Genomic DNA, 18,092 nt, shown 5'->3' with positions numbered 1-18,092 from the left:
GAAGTGAAACAAGATAATTTTAAAGATATCGCGATTGCCGCGCAGTTTCTTCTGACTATTCAGCCACAAGACCACAAGACAAGTCTTTGGAGGTGGACCGATTAGGTAAGTGATTTAAATATTATTTTTTGTAGTTGGGAATGTTTCCACAAAAATATCATTCTGTATGAGAAGTCATTTGTAAACCGTCTGCATGTTCTTTGGTTTTCACTTTGCTAGCTACCGTTATTAGCACCGGGGCTTAGTTCTAGTACAGATCAGTACATCATCGTTTATCAAAGTAGTTCACAAAAAACAGTTGTTACTGATTAAATTTGTAAGTAACTGACTCAGTAGCAATGAGGAAAAAAGCAACATGAACACTTTGCAAGCTAGTGGCTTTTCACTAGCTTATCGAGCTATCAAAACTGCCTCGTTACTTTCTCCCAAGCACACTAACAGAACCATTGTCTGTTGTTATGGTAACGGGTCTGCATTTAGCGTCGCTTACTGAGCGACAAAAATACGAATAAGAGGGATTTTGAGTACTTCGACTGTTTTCTGCGTTATTTTTCCTTATCTGTGGTGCACTGCGCTACGTTAATACTTCTCTCCATCTCCATGTTTCGTTTTGCTGATGTAATGGTTCTACCGCGGCAGCGGCGCTATGTGGAGGGCAAGGCTCAATGCTCCAGCGCGCTGGGATGGAGCACAGTATGGAGTATAAATTCAGAATCTTATTTGAATCCAAATGTCTTCCAGATGCTCAAGTCTTGTGTAAAGTGCCCTCTGTAAATATCTACTAAAAAGTGTTGATGGTGACGTATGTTTTTTTAAACAATGTTATATATATATATATATATATATATATATATATATATATATATATATATATATATATATATATATAATTTTTTTTTTTTTTTTGATGTAATGTTAATCTAAGATGTCTAGGCACATTTACCTGACTGTTCACTTCTGCAGCAGTGATTGTTGGGCTCTTACAAGTGTTGAACATTTGAAGCTCATTACTTTGTGCTCTTTTTTTCAGATAAACTCTTGAGTTTAAGAGAATTACCACCATACCACTTCAGTCAAAGTTCTTGTCTCAGCTGGATCTCCATTTTGACAACCTGATGAAGATGTTCAAAAGAAGAGGAGGACAGCTTGGACAAATGCTAGGACAAGTTGTTGCACAAATGGAGGAGGTAAGTGATGTAGCCACAACACAACTATCAATCTTTTTGGATAAACTTTTTTAATGCAGACAATTACATTTTTCTTGTGTTAAATGTTCTCACCTTTAACTTTTACACCTGCTTGTTTTCACTTCAAACTTTACTGTATGTCTTCACTTTAAAAATAGTTGTGTAAAGTAAATTGTTAAACTTCAAGCATAAGGCTTGAAAAAAGATTCTAATTCCATTAATTTCCTTCAGTGTGAAGATGTTGATGCTGCATGGGAGTGTCATTAAGGAAGTCTGCATGTATATGGGAGAAGATCCAGCCAAGCTCATCCAGGAGTATATGGTATGTATCTATATGTGTATTTACACAACTAGAGATAGATATATATATCTAAACATAAAGAAAGATTTAGATCTGTACATACATAATTATTTCTATCTAGATTTAGATTTCTCTAGATATGTATATCTCTTTCTACATGGATAGATACATTCATCTATGTCTATCTCTACATTTAGATATACTTGAGATATATCTATATTCATCGAAATTTACATTGATCTGTCCAACCTTTTAGAGATAGCTCTTATAGAGAAATGTCTGTCTATCTATCTATATATATAGATGCATCTAGGTCTAGAGAAAGAGAGATTAACTTGTCATCACTTCACATAGGGTGTGGATGAAGCTACCATTGAAGAGACTATTGGAACCACCACCACCGGCGTTTTTCATCTGAAAGACTTCATCACATGAAGACATCAGGATCGTCCATGAAGGCATCAGGGTGGTGTCCAATTTGAATAGTGTGCCAACAGCTGTTGTAATACTTGTTGGACTGATATATGGGCTAACTAATGTTCACTTTTCGTGTTTTCTGTTGTTGTATTCCTCATTGCAGGACACAAATTTATTATTTTTTAATGACTAACTGCAGAAATATGTTCAAGGTCAACTATTAAGTTGCAGTATGTGATATTTATAAGCAATAGGTTTTTCACATATTTGTTTAAACTGTCACTATGATATTGCATAGTAAACAGTAAAACATGAGACTGATGATATAAAAAATAAGCTGTGTTATACAGACTTGACATAATTTTAACAAATATGTACAAAAGAATTGTCACAAAAGTTACATTTTGCAGCATGTACATGTTCAATAAAGTTGATAGAAACCTATCATAAACCTGGCATAGCATCTGTCAGGAACAGGAAGGAGTCTTTACTAATGTCTATGACTGCTATGAAGTGTCATTTGGTAAATAATGACACTTTAATGCAAAGTTGGCACTTTTAATGCAACTTTTGGAGCAACTTTGCATTAAAAGTGTCATTATTTACCAAATGACACTTCATAACAACATTCATAGACATTTATAAAGACTCTTTTATGTTCATGACAGTGTCATGTCAGTCTTGTGCACCCCCGTCAAATAAAGTCTTAGCCAGATTTCTACAAACTGTTTGAACATGTATTAATATGAAATTAATGCTGCAGTACGTAACTTTTATAACTTTCTTTTTACATATTAGTTAGGACTATCAGTACGTTGTGTCTGTATAAGACGAGGCTCAGTTTTTTTCACCTATTTTCTGTCTGATGTTTTATTGTTTGTAATGTAATAATATAGTGATAGTTTAAACAAAAAAAAAACTTTTTTCTCAGTGAAACATACAGCAGCTTAAAGGTTGACCTTTTATCTATAAAAGATAAAATGATTTAGAAAATTATCAGCATCATACATGTTGAACTTTTTTGAGCATGTATGCTGCCAAATGTAACTTATTTAAAAAATTATTTTACATATTATCTCATGTCAGATGTGCACCCTGTCAAATAGTGTTATTGAAATCTGACTTACTTTTCTACATAATCTTGTATATCTCTTGTACAAATATGTTCCAGATTAACTTTTAAACCTGCAGTGTGTAACTTATAAAAATTAAGTTCTTTAAAAACAGTTGTATAAAATTTCACTCGTCTTTTACGAGGGAAAGCAAGACAATCTGTGGAAGAAATCCAGCGCTGTCTTCCACTGACATGACATTGTTATAATGTTGACAAACATGTAAAAAAAAAAACAATTTGCTTACTTGCATACTGCAGCTTTAATGTCATGTTACATGTTCAAAAACATTGTTAAAATCTGAAATACTATTCTATACCATGTTAAATATTTTTTATAAAGCTTAACTATTATATTTTCTTATCCATGTTATATCTTAAATATTAATATACCAAAACTTGATATCATTTCATATCTTAAATAACATGTTTGTTCATAAAAATTGTATTTCAGGTAAGACTCGATTTAAAAAGGTTATGTGTCTTAAATGTAAAAAATGTTAAATACAAAATGGTGTGATTTAGAAATGTTCATTTAAATAAAGTTCAATTGTTCAGCAGCACTTGCACTCTTTGTCTTTCTTGTCAAAGATCTGTTTCTTTTTTATTTAATTTTTTACATTAGAAAGGTATATAGATAACTTGAAAAAATTAAGTAGGATTTAAAGCTGTAACATGTGTTCCATTAACATGATAGAATTGTGTTCGCCCAACACAATTTCATTGAGTAATACTGGCAATGAAAAATAAGCTGGTGTTATTCATTATAATAGTGTTGCTAAGACATAAAAAAAGTTATTGATAATACATAATATATTTACATTATGGTAAGAGATAAAATGTTTGTAGTTTCAACTTAATATTTTCAAGTAATCTAATGTAAATAAAATATGTTGATTTGACAAGCTTTAAGTATTTGAGGGAAAGAGGGAAAATATGTCTGTTCTACTTATTTGCATTGTGTGGGACGGATGTACACAATAAAATTAAGTAAACTGAACAGCTTTTTTCTTTCAGTGTAGATGTTGAAACTCCATTAAGAAAAACCGCCAGATATTTTAGATCTTATGAATAGTCACATTTAATCTTAAAATTATTCAGACTTTGATTTCAAATTATTTTCTTTAAATCGATGTTAGAAAATGAGACCAACATTTCTCAAAAGATAATAAAGCAATGCAAAGAGGACATGAATTTTGAAACACTTGTTACGGCATTGACTAGTTTTTTGAACGGCATGATAAATAATCATCTTTCATAGCTCATCTTTAGCGATGAGCTGCAAGCCTTTGAGGATAGAAGGTACCATAACTCTAATCTTTAGCTAACTCCACAGATTCTCCGTCAGCTTCGAGGTTGTTCCATTTGAGACGTCCGTCTTTTTACTAGTCAGAAAATGTTGGAAAAATTAAGAGAATTCCAAATGTGCCAGCAGTAAGAATTTTGGCCATAAATGTAAAACAATGAATTAAGTTTAGCAGATCATTACAGAGATTCAAAATGTGTTTGATCTTTCTGACTGAAAGCTTCCAGCTTCCTCATCCAGTCCAAAAACATAACTGTTGATTAGACTCTTTAAATTATCCTTAGGTGTGAAAGCCCATGGTTATTTGTGCTGTGCATCTCTGTGTTACCCTCTTGCCCATTTGCCCCTGGAGGAGAGGTGGTGACTCTGCATGAACAAGTGGATACAGGTGAAAATGTAATAAAATGAAATGTATTTATTCATTTTATTTTATTAGTAAAACCCTACTTTGATATAGTCTCATTTGCAGGGGTTGACCTGGCCAAGACTACCATCATTGCACAAAGTTTTATTAAAAAAGACAACATATTTAACTCTAAAAGTGAACTGTAGTTGGTTTAATCTTCAGAATTAAAAAATGAAACTCGTAGGCCTATATGACCCACGGACTCTCTGCATACAACCTTCTGGTTTTGTTGTGCAGCTAGAAAGATTTTTACTTCTTCACAGTTGTTAAGATGTGCAACCATGCAACAGGGTATTGTTTTTACAACTGAGAGATGCTGATTAGCATCTCAGAAGCTCAAATAATGTATGAACTATTCCAGAGGAGTTCAAAGAGATACTTCATGGATGCAGAGCAGAACCAAAGAGCAGAGGGGGGCGGAGGAGGTTCAAATCATCTCCTCCGTCCATCCTAATGGGGAAGAATCATATCCCAGACTCCAGTGTCTCTTTGTCCAACCGTATAGTCGGCCAGACAGAGATTTAAAGATTAGATGAGGTGGATTGCCAACACTTAATGGTGCCATGACATATTGTGAAATATTGGCTCTGCTGATCGGAAATATCATGTCCTGATATTTGTGAGACTCTCTAGGGCAGCAGTACTCTGACTGCTACTGGTTATACTTCCTGCCCACAACATGACCACCCAAAACCACATCTTTGAACATATGAGTCACAATCACATTTAACTTTTTCTTTGGGAAAAAACTAAATATTTCTTTTGGTCTTGAACTGTTTTGAAGTTGAACAGTATATCGTTCACCTGAAAAAAAAAAGTCCTGTGCTTTTAAATCTTTTAAAATGCACTTAAATGCATTCATTGAGACCTATTTATTATTCTTAGGTCGATTTGTGGTTTATTTTTAAAAGAGGGAGGTTTGAAATGGTTTCTCACATAGATTTGTCCTGACTTTAGGTAATGATATTAAAAAATATACCTGGCAGCAAAGCGATTACCCTTTGATAGAAAAGGGAAAGTGGAAATGGACGGAGCAAATAGACTTGTGAATTACTAAACATCATGTTCAGGCGTCTTGGCTTAAGCTTTGGTTGAAATGCAGGCAAAAGCTCAAACATGAATGTGTAATACAGATTTTTCACCAAAAGAGGTCAGCAAGATACTTTTTGACAGACAATGCTGTTAACATGAACTAATCATTATACTAGTACACCAAGACATTTTCTAGGAAAACATAGAGGAAACATTTCTGAAATTTACAAAAAAAATGGATGTAGGTTCATATGTGATATGCAGTGACAAACTGTGTTTAAAAAAACATAAAACTGCATTAAGCAACTTATAAAGGGCTCCCAATTAAAACTTGAGTCAACTTAATGCTAAATCTGACAACAAAACCATTTGTTTTGCATAAAAAATCACCATGAATTAATTGCAGATACAAAAGCATAACTGTTTTGATTATGAATGTCAAATATAGATCTAATGTTCACTGATGTCTATTTACACCCATCAGTTCTGTGCAGCCTGCAATAACTCTGTGACCACCCAAATTATTTATATGATCAAAATCTGTCCCAGATCCTCGATTTGTTTCATGTTGTAAATATAGCCTCTTTTTTTTCTAGACCAATTTTGCAACAGAGCTTCAAAAAAGACGATTTTTGGTTCTTTTGTAGTCCAGATCAAAACAAAATAACAAAACAAAAAAACATTATATTTCACAAATATTTGCCTTAAGTTGCATTTAGGAGCATTGATGATTGAATGCAGAGTTTGACCTCATCTCCAGCTCCTCCTCGGGGGGAGACAACCCCTGTCAGCCCACCCCTCTCTGCTGGAAGAGTGGCTTTGGTTTTCCTGTCTGCATCAGTTACATCTCAGCCTGATGACTACAGCTGCCGGCGCTGCATGGAGTAAGGCTCTTTGGTCTTTAAATGTGTATGGTTATATTTGCTCCGGTAAGTTCCCCTTTCTTTATCACTTTTCAAGTTTGTTCTGATTATTGACTGTAAATCTAATTATTTTTCCTTAGGTTGCAAATTGCAAGACTTTCACATGATAATATTCTTTTTTCCTTTTTTTGTATCTGAGAGTGTGGCATAGATGATGGAAGGCATTTTTCTTGTGCTAAAAGTAAAAAAAAAAAAAAAAAGTTGTTGACTCAGTAAAGCTGTCTTTGGTTTCATCTTTACGTCAGAAATGTTGTAAATGTGAAGACAAATCAATGATAGAGTCCAGACTTGGTGCTACGTGAACAAACAGATTCTGACTCTACCGCTGTGGGCTCCCTCTAGGGCACAGTACGCGGCTCTGTTAATTATCTTCCTTCCTTTAAATTATTCAGGCTTTGTTTTCAAACTCATTTTGAACCGCGATAATCTCTCACCTGATTTATTGATGTGCATTCATTATGCAGCGAGCTCACACAATCAATTGGTGCTTCAGAAGAATTCATTCAAAGAAATCACCAACAGACAGATGGTTACACTTTCAAAAACTTTTTTTTTTTAATTTTTTATTTTTGATAGATTTTTGCCATTTGTGCATTTGCCACCTGCAGAGGATACCATGGCTATCTTCAGGTTAAAGTGGACTGCTCCGCCCGGAGACCGAACAACCTCAGCATCAATATTGAGTTTGGCTATCCTTTCAGGTAAATCAGGATTTTTTTTTTTTTTTTTTTGTGACTCTTAAAAAAAGAGATTCATCTTGAAAACAGAGGATCTTAAAGTCAAGGAGACACAAAATTATTAACTGTAGAACAAACTAAACTGTCTTAGATTAAATCAACCAAAAGCTTCAAATATTTATATACTCTTAAGAATTTGGAGCAACAGTGTCTAACTATAAAGTCTTGTGAAGAGACTAAAATTTAGTTGTCCAGTTTAGCAGAGCTGCTCTCTGTTGAAGCTCACCCAGTTTTAAACCAGGCTGAATGGGGATGCCGACCCACTTTAACATCTCTAGGTCTTCAGCGTTTCTTATATAACTGTGCTCGCAGTAAAAACGGTCCCCTCAGCTGGTCCCTCGTGCACATTTTTAAGCACGTTGCCATTTTAATGCAAGAATTTTAGGCAGTGGAAGATGGAAACTGAAGTAATGCTTTGACAACACAAGCTACATCAATAAATAACTGACGGCAGCAGGGGGCAGAAGTTTGTTTTATTTTATAAAGCTAAGGTGATCAGGATTTTGGTGTTTTTTTTGTTGTTTTTTTTGTGGGGGAGGGGGTCAGGGGTGCATTTTTTTAATCATATTTTATCTCAAATGTCACATTTCAAAACAGTCACTGTTGCACATGCACTGTCTCCATTCTCCTCGCCTTTTATGAGAGGTTGGAATGTGACTGAGTTGCATTCAAACATAATGGGTTGATCTAAATACCTGTGACTTGCTGATTCATTATTCTGGTATATAATGAATATTCTGGTATTCATTATTATTACAGAGTTAATGACAACCTTTACTTGTTGCTCTCAACCCGCCTCTCTGTGTCTTGCAGATTGCAGCAGATCCACTTCAAAGCTCCCTTATGCGACGCAAGCAGAGAAGAAGTTATTTTCCTCAATGGCGATTTCTCTGCTGCAGCTCAGTTTTTCGTAACTGTGGGCGTTTTGGCATTTCTGTACTCCTTCTTTGCAACAATTGTCTACGTCTTCTACCAGAACAAGTATCTGAAGAACAACAGAGGCCCTCTAGTGGTCAGTGACGTTTGATTTCAACGATCAGTTAAATCAGGAGCGTTGTGTTAAAGTGACACTAATAAGTGACTTTTGTGACTTTCTTCTACATGTGTGTTTCTGTCCTGAACAATGCAACAGGATTTTCTTGTCACTGTTACCTTTTCTCTAATGTGGCTGCTCAGCAGCTGCTGTTGGGCTAAAAGCCTCACTGATATCAAGGCAGCCACGAACCCAACAGAGGTCCTCCTTCTCATTGCTTCCTGTAGAGAGAAGGAAAATAGATGTGCAACCACGCAGGAACCTCTCTGGTCTCGCCTAAACACTTCCACTGTAGGTATATAATCAAAAATGAAACCGTCTGGACGTGATAATTCACTTACAACGGTTCCTTTTTTTTTTTTTTTCCCCCCCAGGTTTTTGGTTTTCTTAATGCAATCCTCTGGTCTGGAAACATTTGGTTTGTCTTTAAAGAGACAGGCTGGTACAAGACTGGCCAGAGATACCCAAGTAGGACTTCTTCCAGGAAACGATCCAGTGAGATGCGAGAGCGACTCTACAGCGAGTCCAGCTTTGACCAGCCAGATGACGGTTTTGGCCCCTTCAGACAGGACAGCTTCACCGAGTCAAGAGGGAACTACGACAAACAGTTGGAGAGACAAGCTAGCATCAACCAGTCGCAAGTAAACTTCAGCTTACCAGAGACATATCTGGGCAAAGCAGTGATTTATGAGAGAGAGAATAAAGTAGCTTCTCAAGGACCTGCCATTTTTGTTAATGAGATGTGACCTTAACATAATGTGAGCTAAAATAGTGCTGTATTCTTATATTACTACTCACAAAGGTAATTAGAAATCAGCAAAGTTTACAGATGTAGGAGTTAAAATTTGTGTAATACAAAAATATGCTTGGAAAAATGCTAAGTTTAACGGTTATCCGATTTCAAGGACAAGGTAAGGTCAGTAAGGACTGGGCTACAGAGCTGTTTCTCTCTGCTTTAGTAAAAATCCATTAATACAGTAAACCCCTCCAGGTAATAGAAAGATAAAACCAAACTAAAAAGAATTAAAGCTCATCTCCATTACTCTTTAAAACAAAATATCTCATTAACTTTTTTTTTTTTGCATACACAATGTCATGAGACGATTTTATGTACAAGATATCTGAGAAAGCAATCAACAACTCTCCAAAAAATTCTAACACTTCAAAATAAATGAAAAATGATAGCAGACCTGTCACTTTACAGTCTTTATTGTCTTATATTAGGGATTAGCACCATTAGCTTGGTTAGAACTACTGATTGTAAGCATATGTCCCATGTATTTTCTCTATATAGAAAAACTCTAATATTTCCTAATAAAAGTCCCAGATGGAATTACAATCTTCCAGAAGATTGTAATTCCATCTATATATGGTGATCATTGTGGTGGTAAAAATCTGAAATAAATCATAATTTAAACAAAAAGATAAAATACCCCAATTATACTTAAAATAGCTCAAAGAAGCTTTCTGAGACTTCCACAATGAAGGGCGTTATTATTGACTATTATTATTTTAAATTTTATGGGACATTCACTCAAAAATAAGATAGTTTTAATGTTTGGTTTGGCTGGCAAGTGAAAGATTGTGTTAGTTTATCCCTAGTTAGCAGATTTGCTGTCTAATGAAACAAAATATTTTTTAATGCTAACTTTTTACTGAACTTGCAATAAAACTTTTTAACATTGTTTTCTTTTACAGACCTTCAAATTAAAACTTCCAATTAATCCAGTTGTTTCAGATTTCTTTGAGTGTTTTCCAAAATCTTTAAATCTACCCTAGGTGTCATGTCTGCAAAGTTTCCCCTCAATGTGTTTTGCTTTTTGGGGGATTTTCTGAAGGGATCTTGATTTATACTTTTCAGGACTTCTAAAAGGTAGTTCAGATTTGTGGTTTGAACCTTTTAGATTTTTTTCTCTTTTTTTTTTTTTTTTTTTTTTTACCACTGATTCTTAGTTCAGTTTATGTGAAATAATTTTATTCTTCAAATGTTGCATTTTGGAGCCTATAAATGCCTGAATGGTTTATGTCAAACTCCAAAATATTCCCCTCGGTAGAGAAAAGGAATACAAAGCTAGAAAGGACTTTGAACAGACTATCAGAAAGTCTAATGAAATATTGATAAAGACTGGTTTTAAAAATTGTAAGACTATCGCTCTGAGATTGAAAATACAAAGGAATTACTGATCTTTGTTTCATCACATAATCTTTAGAATTGTGTTTTAAAAGTTAATATTCCTGGATGTTACGTTTGTATTTTGGGTCAGGTGATATGGTTTGTGCATGAAAATTGGAGTTTCAGTAGAAAAAAAGAGTTTAATGTGTGATTGATGTCTATGATTTGGCATTGAAGTTTTGTTACATGGTTTTGTGTATTGGTGGATTTCTTAATATTTTAATTTGTATATCTCCTCTGCGTCCTCATTTGGAGATCTGAAATATTGTAGTTCTCTTGATTGCAAATCCTGTAGCTATTTTATTTTTTTATTGTTTAAGTTAATTGAAGGTCAGAATTAAAAAGATAAACCCTTGTATAGTAACAACAAGTCAGGACTTTTGTCTTTAAAAAAGACTGCAGTTTTTCATTTATTTGAAAAAATTAAGAATAATTGTTATTTTATCTTGTTTTACATACTCATTAAATACTGATTAACATTTAGATTCTAATTATACTTTGAATCAGGTGTTAATGGTTGTTTTCTTATTTGCTTTTATGTGAGAATGCATTGTTGCTCTTTACTTCTGTAGTAAATGAATCAAGGAGATTTGATGTAAAGTCTTAAACAATAAATGTGAGAAGTTTACATTTGAAAGCCATAATGGACACTTATTTTCTCGGAGACGCCAACTTTTGTCAAAGGGTGTATTGCTGCAGAGTGTATTAGCATTTTCTCGACTGCAAGGCCAGCGGGATAATCCCACCTTGAATCTATGTTATCCTCGTTAAGTACGTTAAAATAATACGGGCCAAATACCTGAGACCGCTTAGCCCCTTACTGTCACAGATCTAAATCTTTAAATGTGACAATGCACAAAATTCACTCTGAATGGGTTTTGGTTGAACTTCAAGATATGAAAATGATGGCTAAACCGATCAAGCAGTCACAGACTACTCCCATAGTAACAGCTTTTCTATATAGAAGGTCATGAAATAAACGGCCCAATGACTTGTTTCCTCTGTAGTGACTGATCCCTACCACAAATATAAGACACAAAGAGATTCTTAACTTCTCTCAAAAATAAAATGTATTCAATTAAGATTCCTGACATTCTTTGCCAAATGCTTTCCTCCTCTCTCCTAACTCACTTGCCTGTTTGACAACTGTAAAACAAAGGCCACTAGAGCTGAGAAAACCTTAAAAAGGTCAGATAATCAACTGCACAAACACAGCAAAACAAAAATTCAAACACAACTTTCACTTCGGATTTCTAGAGGTGCAGAGTTCTCTAACTAAGAAATTAACTTTAAAATTATTACCTAAGCTGATAAAGTTGAACTTTTATCAATTTTTTTGCGCTCTCTCTGGAGTTTAAAGAAAAGCCTTTGCATTTAATGTGGAGTTACAAATGTCTAACTATAATGCAAGACCATATCAAAAGCTGTGAGGTTTTGCTGTGAGGGGAAAGCAGCAAATCTCTGGAAAGACTTCAAAAGGGAAAAGCATCTACTATCGTCCATTGAGCATGCAATGTATCCATTTTTCTACCACCTTTATTTTCTATTTTAAAACTGTAAGAAAAACTTTATTGTCACATAAAAGCAATATCCTCAACTTAAATGCTTTTTGAAATAAGGAGACTTTGACCCACTGAGCACTTTGTTTTCTTAAATTGACTTGTTTGGAGATGTGCCCAAACTTGTAATTTCTGCCTACGATTATAAAATAATAACAATAAAAATGTTCTTAATGTGTGTCCTCAACATAAAATTAATATGGCACATTTAATTATTTATCAGACCAACTTAACCCAAGACTACTTTTTCTTTAGAACCACAAGAAATTTGAACCTCTCCAAATTTATAGTTACATAACCGCTCCGCTCCTAAAACACGGCAAACCACAGAAAAACGTTGTAGCTACCAGAACAGTGATTTTCTTCTATCCTGCCTCACATTGCTGATTTTGCCTAGGGATTTTCCTCCATGCATCCCAGAGTTTGTTATTATGGCCTCTGCATGCAGCCCATTCTGTCTGATCCAAGCAATTAGAACAAAGAAAGGCGACACTCGCCTCTGCCAGCCCCCTGACAGAGAGACTAAGCACACACAGGTGTCCAGAGCAGGCTCTTTGAAGAAAATTACAGTGCATGTGGCCACAGCATGACAATTAGTATCGGGTTATCAGCTGGAAATAAAGGGGTACATCAAGATATAGATGGTTCGCTGGGTAAGAAAGAAGTGTGTGTTTGAAAATAATTAAACCCTTTAGATCTGTTTCTCGGTGTAGACTGGTGCATAAATTGTGTAGATAGTTGCTGCAGAGCATGAAGCAGCCATTACTGTTACTTTCAGATGTTCCACAATGTGAAACATATTCCCCACAGTAGTTCTGCCAAAGGACATGTTTTCAGTTTTGGTGGGAACCTCCAGGGGGCACCATCTGGTTGATATACAAGCTGAAAGACTCCAACAGACATCGCACTGGTAAAGTTACAAGTTATGTAATTCTGTCTATTTATTTAGTTGTAAAACCATGCCTCGTTTTTTTTTTAATATTAATTTTATGTTGTTTATGATGTCATATTGCAAAGGTTTTATGTCTCCGTATAGCTGCACATCAACAGCTCAACCTCAGGGGGGCAACATAGCACAGCATCAGATGGAAAACACATAAGCCTGTTGGTACTTCAGGTCTCTCACAGCAAATTATCAATTAAAATAGCGAATTTATTTTAGAGCATCCCATAGGCCTTTCTTCTAAATCCTCTCTTGTTCTTAATATCTCACCAGACGTTAACCACAAAGGAAATGTTTATAAACTGAAACTTAATGAGACATTGATTCAGAATTTATAGGCAGAGACTTAAATTGAACTAGATTTAAATAACCTTTATTTTCTGAAACGTGTTTATGGTTTAGCTTAATAATGTTTTCTATTGTAAGAACCTCCAAAATTAGATTTCAATAAACACACCACGATGTTTATTTTGATGCATGTATTTATTATCTACTCAAGACTATGTATTTTTTTGGTTTGTTTTTCCACAAAATGCATAAAAATAATTCCACTGGTGCTCCAGTAAAACATGTTCCCTCATATAATTACAAGAAAACGCCCCACACACTTGCTTGAACATTCAGCAACGAAGGGTTTTCAGCGGTTCACAGCCTGTGTTTCTGTAGTTGAGGTGTGCAGAGAGATCCCAGTTCAGCCATGCATACTCACACATACGTGCTCACATATCATACACACATTCACACAGCTGCTGTACAAGATAAACGGCAAGGTAAAATTTACACTTGGTGCTTTACACGCGTAACCAGATGAGACAGAATTCCTTTGTCCACAGTTGTTAAATCCATAAATTTATTTGGGAAAAGTCTCTCCCTTTTGAGTGGACTATCGAAATCGGAAAGCAATTATTCAGGAACTTGTCCACAGACTTGAAGACGTGATTAAGACACATGGTCCTTAAGCAGCAGTCGAGACTTCTGTCTTGCTCGTTGAAACTGAGGTCTCATCCTCCACCATGCCGCCCATTCCAATAGTGCTGAGCATGCAGTTACGGAACTGAAAGTCAGAGAAAGGAGAATATTTAAGTACTTGCATATAAATACATAAAAACATGGGTTGCGGTGTCTGTAGAATATGCCAACCTGTTTATTCATCAGGACATAGATAACAGGATTGTAAAGGGCTGAGCTCTTTGCAAAGAAAGCAGGCAGGGCTGCAGTCAGAGCCGTGAAAGCCGCTCCTTTGTTCAAAAAGATCCAGCCAGCGAAGGTTGCGTATGGAGTCCAAGCTACCAGGAAGCCCAGCACCATCAAGACACACATACGTGTTACTTCCTTCTCGGCTTTCTGTGTGGAAGCCGAGTCCTGCTGCTGAGCTGCGGCCTACGGAGTTCAGTAAGGCAAGAGGTAAGAAAACACTTGTGCAACTCTTTCAGTGAGTTCATACGAAGTTGGAAGAAAACCTGTGTAAACGTCACTTACAGCTTTGACTGTCATGACGAGGCTTCCATAGGTGAAGAAAATCAGGAAAACAGGAATGAAGAAATGAACGACAAACATGTAGATGACATAAGATTCATTGTTGAATCCTGGAGCAAGGGTGTAGTAGTCAGGTCCACAGGAGCACTGCATGCCTTCTGGAAGGTACCTGCACAACATATGAAACAATAAAATTAGGTTTTTATTTGAAAAAGATGGTAGTTAATATGTTCATTTATGGTAATTCACTTCATTTGTAGTAAATTAAGAGCTGCAGAAATCTCGATTAAATCATTTTGAATCCAGCAGAGGTTTACCTTGACCATCCGAAAAGTGGAGGTGCTGCACAAGCAAGAGCCATGATCCATGTGGAGGTAACTCCAGCAGCAGCATGAGTTCCAGTGAATTTGAAGCTGCCCATAGGTTTGCACACAACAATATATCTCTCAATAGCCAGAACAACCAGAGACCAGAGAGCAACTTCACCTTCAAAGACAAAAAAAAACCATGTTGTTACTAACTGTAGACAAACCACTGAAGCATGATTCCTGACAATTTTTAGTTGCTTTCATCCTACCTCCGAGTGTTGCCATGAATCCCTCAATAGCACAGAAGGTGGGTCCAAGAATGAAGTAACCATTAAGAGCAGATGTGATGGTGATGGTGAAACCGAAGGCGCACATGATGAGTCCGGCCACTGCCAAGTTCACCAGGATGTAGTTGAGAGGCTGGCGCAGCTTTTTGTTCTGAGCTGTTACAAACAGCGTCAGGCCATTGATGGGAGTTCCAGTGCAGATCAGGAAGAACATGTAGAAGGCTAGGAGCTTGTAGATCATTGGGTCCACCATGTAGTATTGCGGGTATTCGAAGGGACTTCTGACGATGCCGGTTTTGTTGGACATCGGGATGTAGAAGTTTTTTCCCTCCGTGCCATTGGGCTCGTATCCGCCATCCCAAGCCATCTCTAGTTTCCTTGTGAGTGGGAGATTTCACTGCTCAAAGTGCCAAAAGCTGCGGAGTGGTAAATGCCAACCCTACACTGGTAGTTAAGGTGGACGTGGATGTTTTATACCTCCTCCGAGTTATCCCCACATTAGTCAAATTAGATTACAGGAGGATTGTGAGGAAGTGACCAGCTCAAATCTGACGGATAATTGACTTTAAGGAAGCACCGCAGGGTAATGACCTTAGGGTTAAAAGTCTCCCTTCTGCTTGACATACAGTCCACATTTCCTGATAAATTGCTGCCCTTCTTCTGTCATTCTTGGAAGTTGTTGCTTTGCAATGCATACCTTATTTTGAAGAACCAGAAATTACATTTAAAAATGTAAATTAAAAATGCCACATAGACATGTTCTTTATTGATTTCATTTACACATGAATTTAAAATATGGCACATATATCTTTATAGGCTTACTATGAAGTTTGCTGTAAAATTCTTAAAAATGAAGCATGACTGATAAAAGTTTGATCTGTTGACATACTTTGCAGAAAAGTTTATTGAACTTGGAAATTTTACTGTCTTGCCGTATAAGTCGTGTTCTTTGAGAGACAGTATTTTTTGGACAGTAAAGGTTTGTCTGAGTTGTTCAGCTGAGCTAAGCAGCCATGGCTTCACATTTTTAATCCCCAGTGAGCACAAATGCAGGAAAGACTGAGGGATCAGACAAAGTCCAGCTTCACCCAAACATTCGCTCCTCATCCAGTAATGAAGGACGAGGACGTTTTGTCCAATGGTTTTATAAACTGTGAGCTACTTGCGTCTTATAACTAAGAAGATGTGATACATGCACATATTTATATAAGGGATTGTGTATTGACAGATGTCATCGACCTACATTTGTGCTTTATTGTCATATAATATAGAACTGTAATTAAATCTTTAATTTTAGGAGTGTTGAGTTCTCCACGTTTAACAATTTCTTTTGGTTAATTTGTTACCTTTCAGAGGCAGAAGGAGGCCAAAGCATATCCTAGCTACAGTGCGATGAAAAAGTGCCCCTGTACAGGTTTCTTCTGTTGTACTTTCATGTCATATGTAAATGTTTCACATCTTCAAACTAAGTTCAATTTCAATCAAGATCTTCTTTACTCAAACCAACCTGGCTTTCGTGACAAACTATTTTTCATCCTTTGGAATCACATCCATTGCTTGGATTATAATAAAATCTAAAAAAAAAAAAGTAGAGATTACTTGTATGTTGTACCCTATATTTAAACAACAGTGGTATGATTACATGCACATCCAAGTTATCCTCTTTACCACAGCATTAAAGAAATTACATTTAAAAATGTAATTTTTAAATACACAACACACAAACAGCAAGAAAGACTTCATATTGTTTTTTGTGTTTTCCCTGTACACAAGAAAACAAATAAACATGGGTACAAATAATCACCATCAATAACTAATAACTAAATAAATAAATATCAAGTTCAGTCAACTGGATGATGCTATGAAAAAATGACAAAAGAAATCTCAAAGTGACATCTGTAGAATAAGTAGCTTTGAGCTTTGCGTATTGCAAATGCTGGACGGCAATTTGTTTGTTACATAGGGCTGGGTTGGTATGAATAGGTTTTTTTCCCCCCCCATAGTACATGTATCATTATTTTAAAACTGCATTTCAAATTTACTTTGAAATTAAAATTGGTTTGACAATCTTAAGTACTTAGACGTAACCAAAAAGACCCGAAGAGATAGTCAGATTATTTGATCTCAACCAATAGCGTACAAGAGAGTCCTGCATGCTAATGCCTAATCACATTTGTTTACGAAATACTTTAGCAGCTGTTTCCCTTAAATCTGTTATATTCCCAGCATTTAGACTCACTAAATACAACTACTAAAACTACTAAATACAGGGAAATATTCTCTGTTTCTCTTTATGAAATGGGAAATAGATCATTTAATCCAGAATTTGAGGCCTAAAACACCTTCTTCTGTTTTCCATTCTCTCTATTTTACAAGCTTACACTTATAAAATAGAGAGAATGACTATTTCTCTTCTGTACAAGGATTGAACAGAAGATATCCCCAGAAAAAAACAATATAAAGCCCAGAGGACTACTCAGCAAAATCACTTTAAACTTTTGAAAGATTAGTGGTCCGTCTGCTTTCAAAAAAGAAGAAGAAGAAAAAAACAATAAATAAAGTATGAAGAAATTAGAGGTAGCTTTGTCTGTTTATATATATATATATATATATATATATATATATATATATATATATATATATATATATATATATATATATATATATATATATATATATAAATATGAATTTGACTTTGTAATTTCACATCTTACTTCAGAAAGTCATCACACCATCGCTCCACAATGTTTTTATCAGCGTTGCACTGAGAAGTAGCTTGTATAACGAGCTCAGCAGATGCATAGTTCCACCAGGTGTTTGTTTATTGCTGCTAGCTAGTCTGAAAAAAACTGAATGGAAAGCTTGGAGACTGGTGGCGCTGGGTTCACCCAGG

General features: G+C 35.6%; 2 protein-coding genes and 1 long non-coding RNA gene across 3 annotated transcripts; 2 read left to right on the top strand and 1 right to left on the bottom strand.

The window, feature by feature from the left end:
• The first annotated feature begins 896 nt into the window (after positions 1-896).
• Positions 897-2,356, top strand: LOC148159684 (uncharacterized). The gene is made up of 3 exons (XR_015762866.1): positions 897-1,187; positions 1,419-1,509; positions 1,843-2,356. It is a non-coding gene; the product is annotated as an uncharacterized LOC148159684 (long non-coding RNA).
• A 4,315-nt stretch (positions 2,357-6,671) lies between these two features.
• On the top strand, positions 6,672-9,199 carry synprb (synaptoporin b). Its single transcript, XM_014988125.2, has 5 exons — positions 6,672-6,689; positions 7,260-7,384; positions 8,234-8,432; positions 8,553-8,744; positions 8,828-9,199. The coding sequence occupies exons 1-5, from the start codon at positions 6,672-6,674 to the stop codon at positions 9,197-9,199; spliced, it is 906 nt and encodes a 301-aa protein (XP_014843611.2).
• A 4,393-nt stretch (positions 9,200-13,592) lies between these two features.
• LOC106918407 (green-sensitive opsin) lies at positions 13,593-15,841 on the bottom strand. Its single transcript, XM_014988122.2, has 5 exons — positions 15,182-15,841; positions 14,922-15,090; positions 14,608-14,773; positions 14,269-14,508; positions 13,593-14,182 (listed from the first exon to the last, which is right to left on the bottom strand). Exons 1-5 carry the CDS (start codon positions 15,564-15,566, stop codon positions 14,084-14,086), a joined length of 1,059 nt encoding a protein of 352 aa, XP_014843608.1. The 5' UTR covers positions 15,567-15,841; the 3' UTR covers positions 13,593-14,083.
• Positions 15,842-18,092: the final 2,251 nt, after the last annotated feature.

Source organism: Poecilia mexicana, unplaced genomic scaffold (assembly GCF_051168715.1).
Source record: "Poecilia mexicana isolate PSO_F unplaced genomic scaffold, ASM5116871v1 scaffold_5, whole genome shotgun sequence".
Taxonomy (NCBI): Eukaryota; Metazoa; Chordata; class Actinopteri; order Cyprinodontiformes; family Poeciliidae; genus Poecilia; species Poecilia mexicana.
Note: the sequence above shows the minus strand (reverse complement) of the source record. Positions and strands in the feature narration are given on the sequence as shown.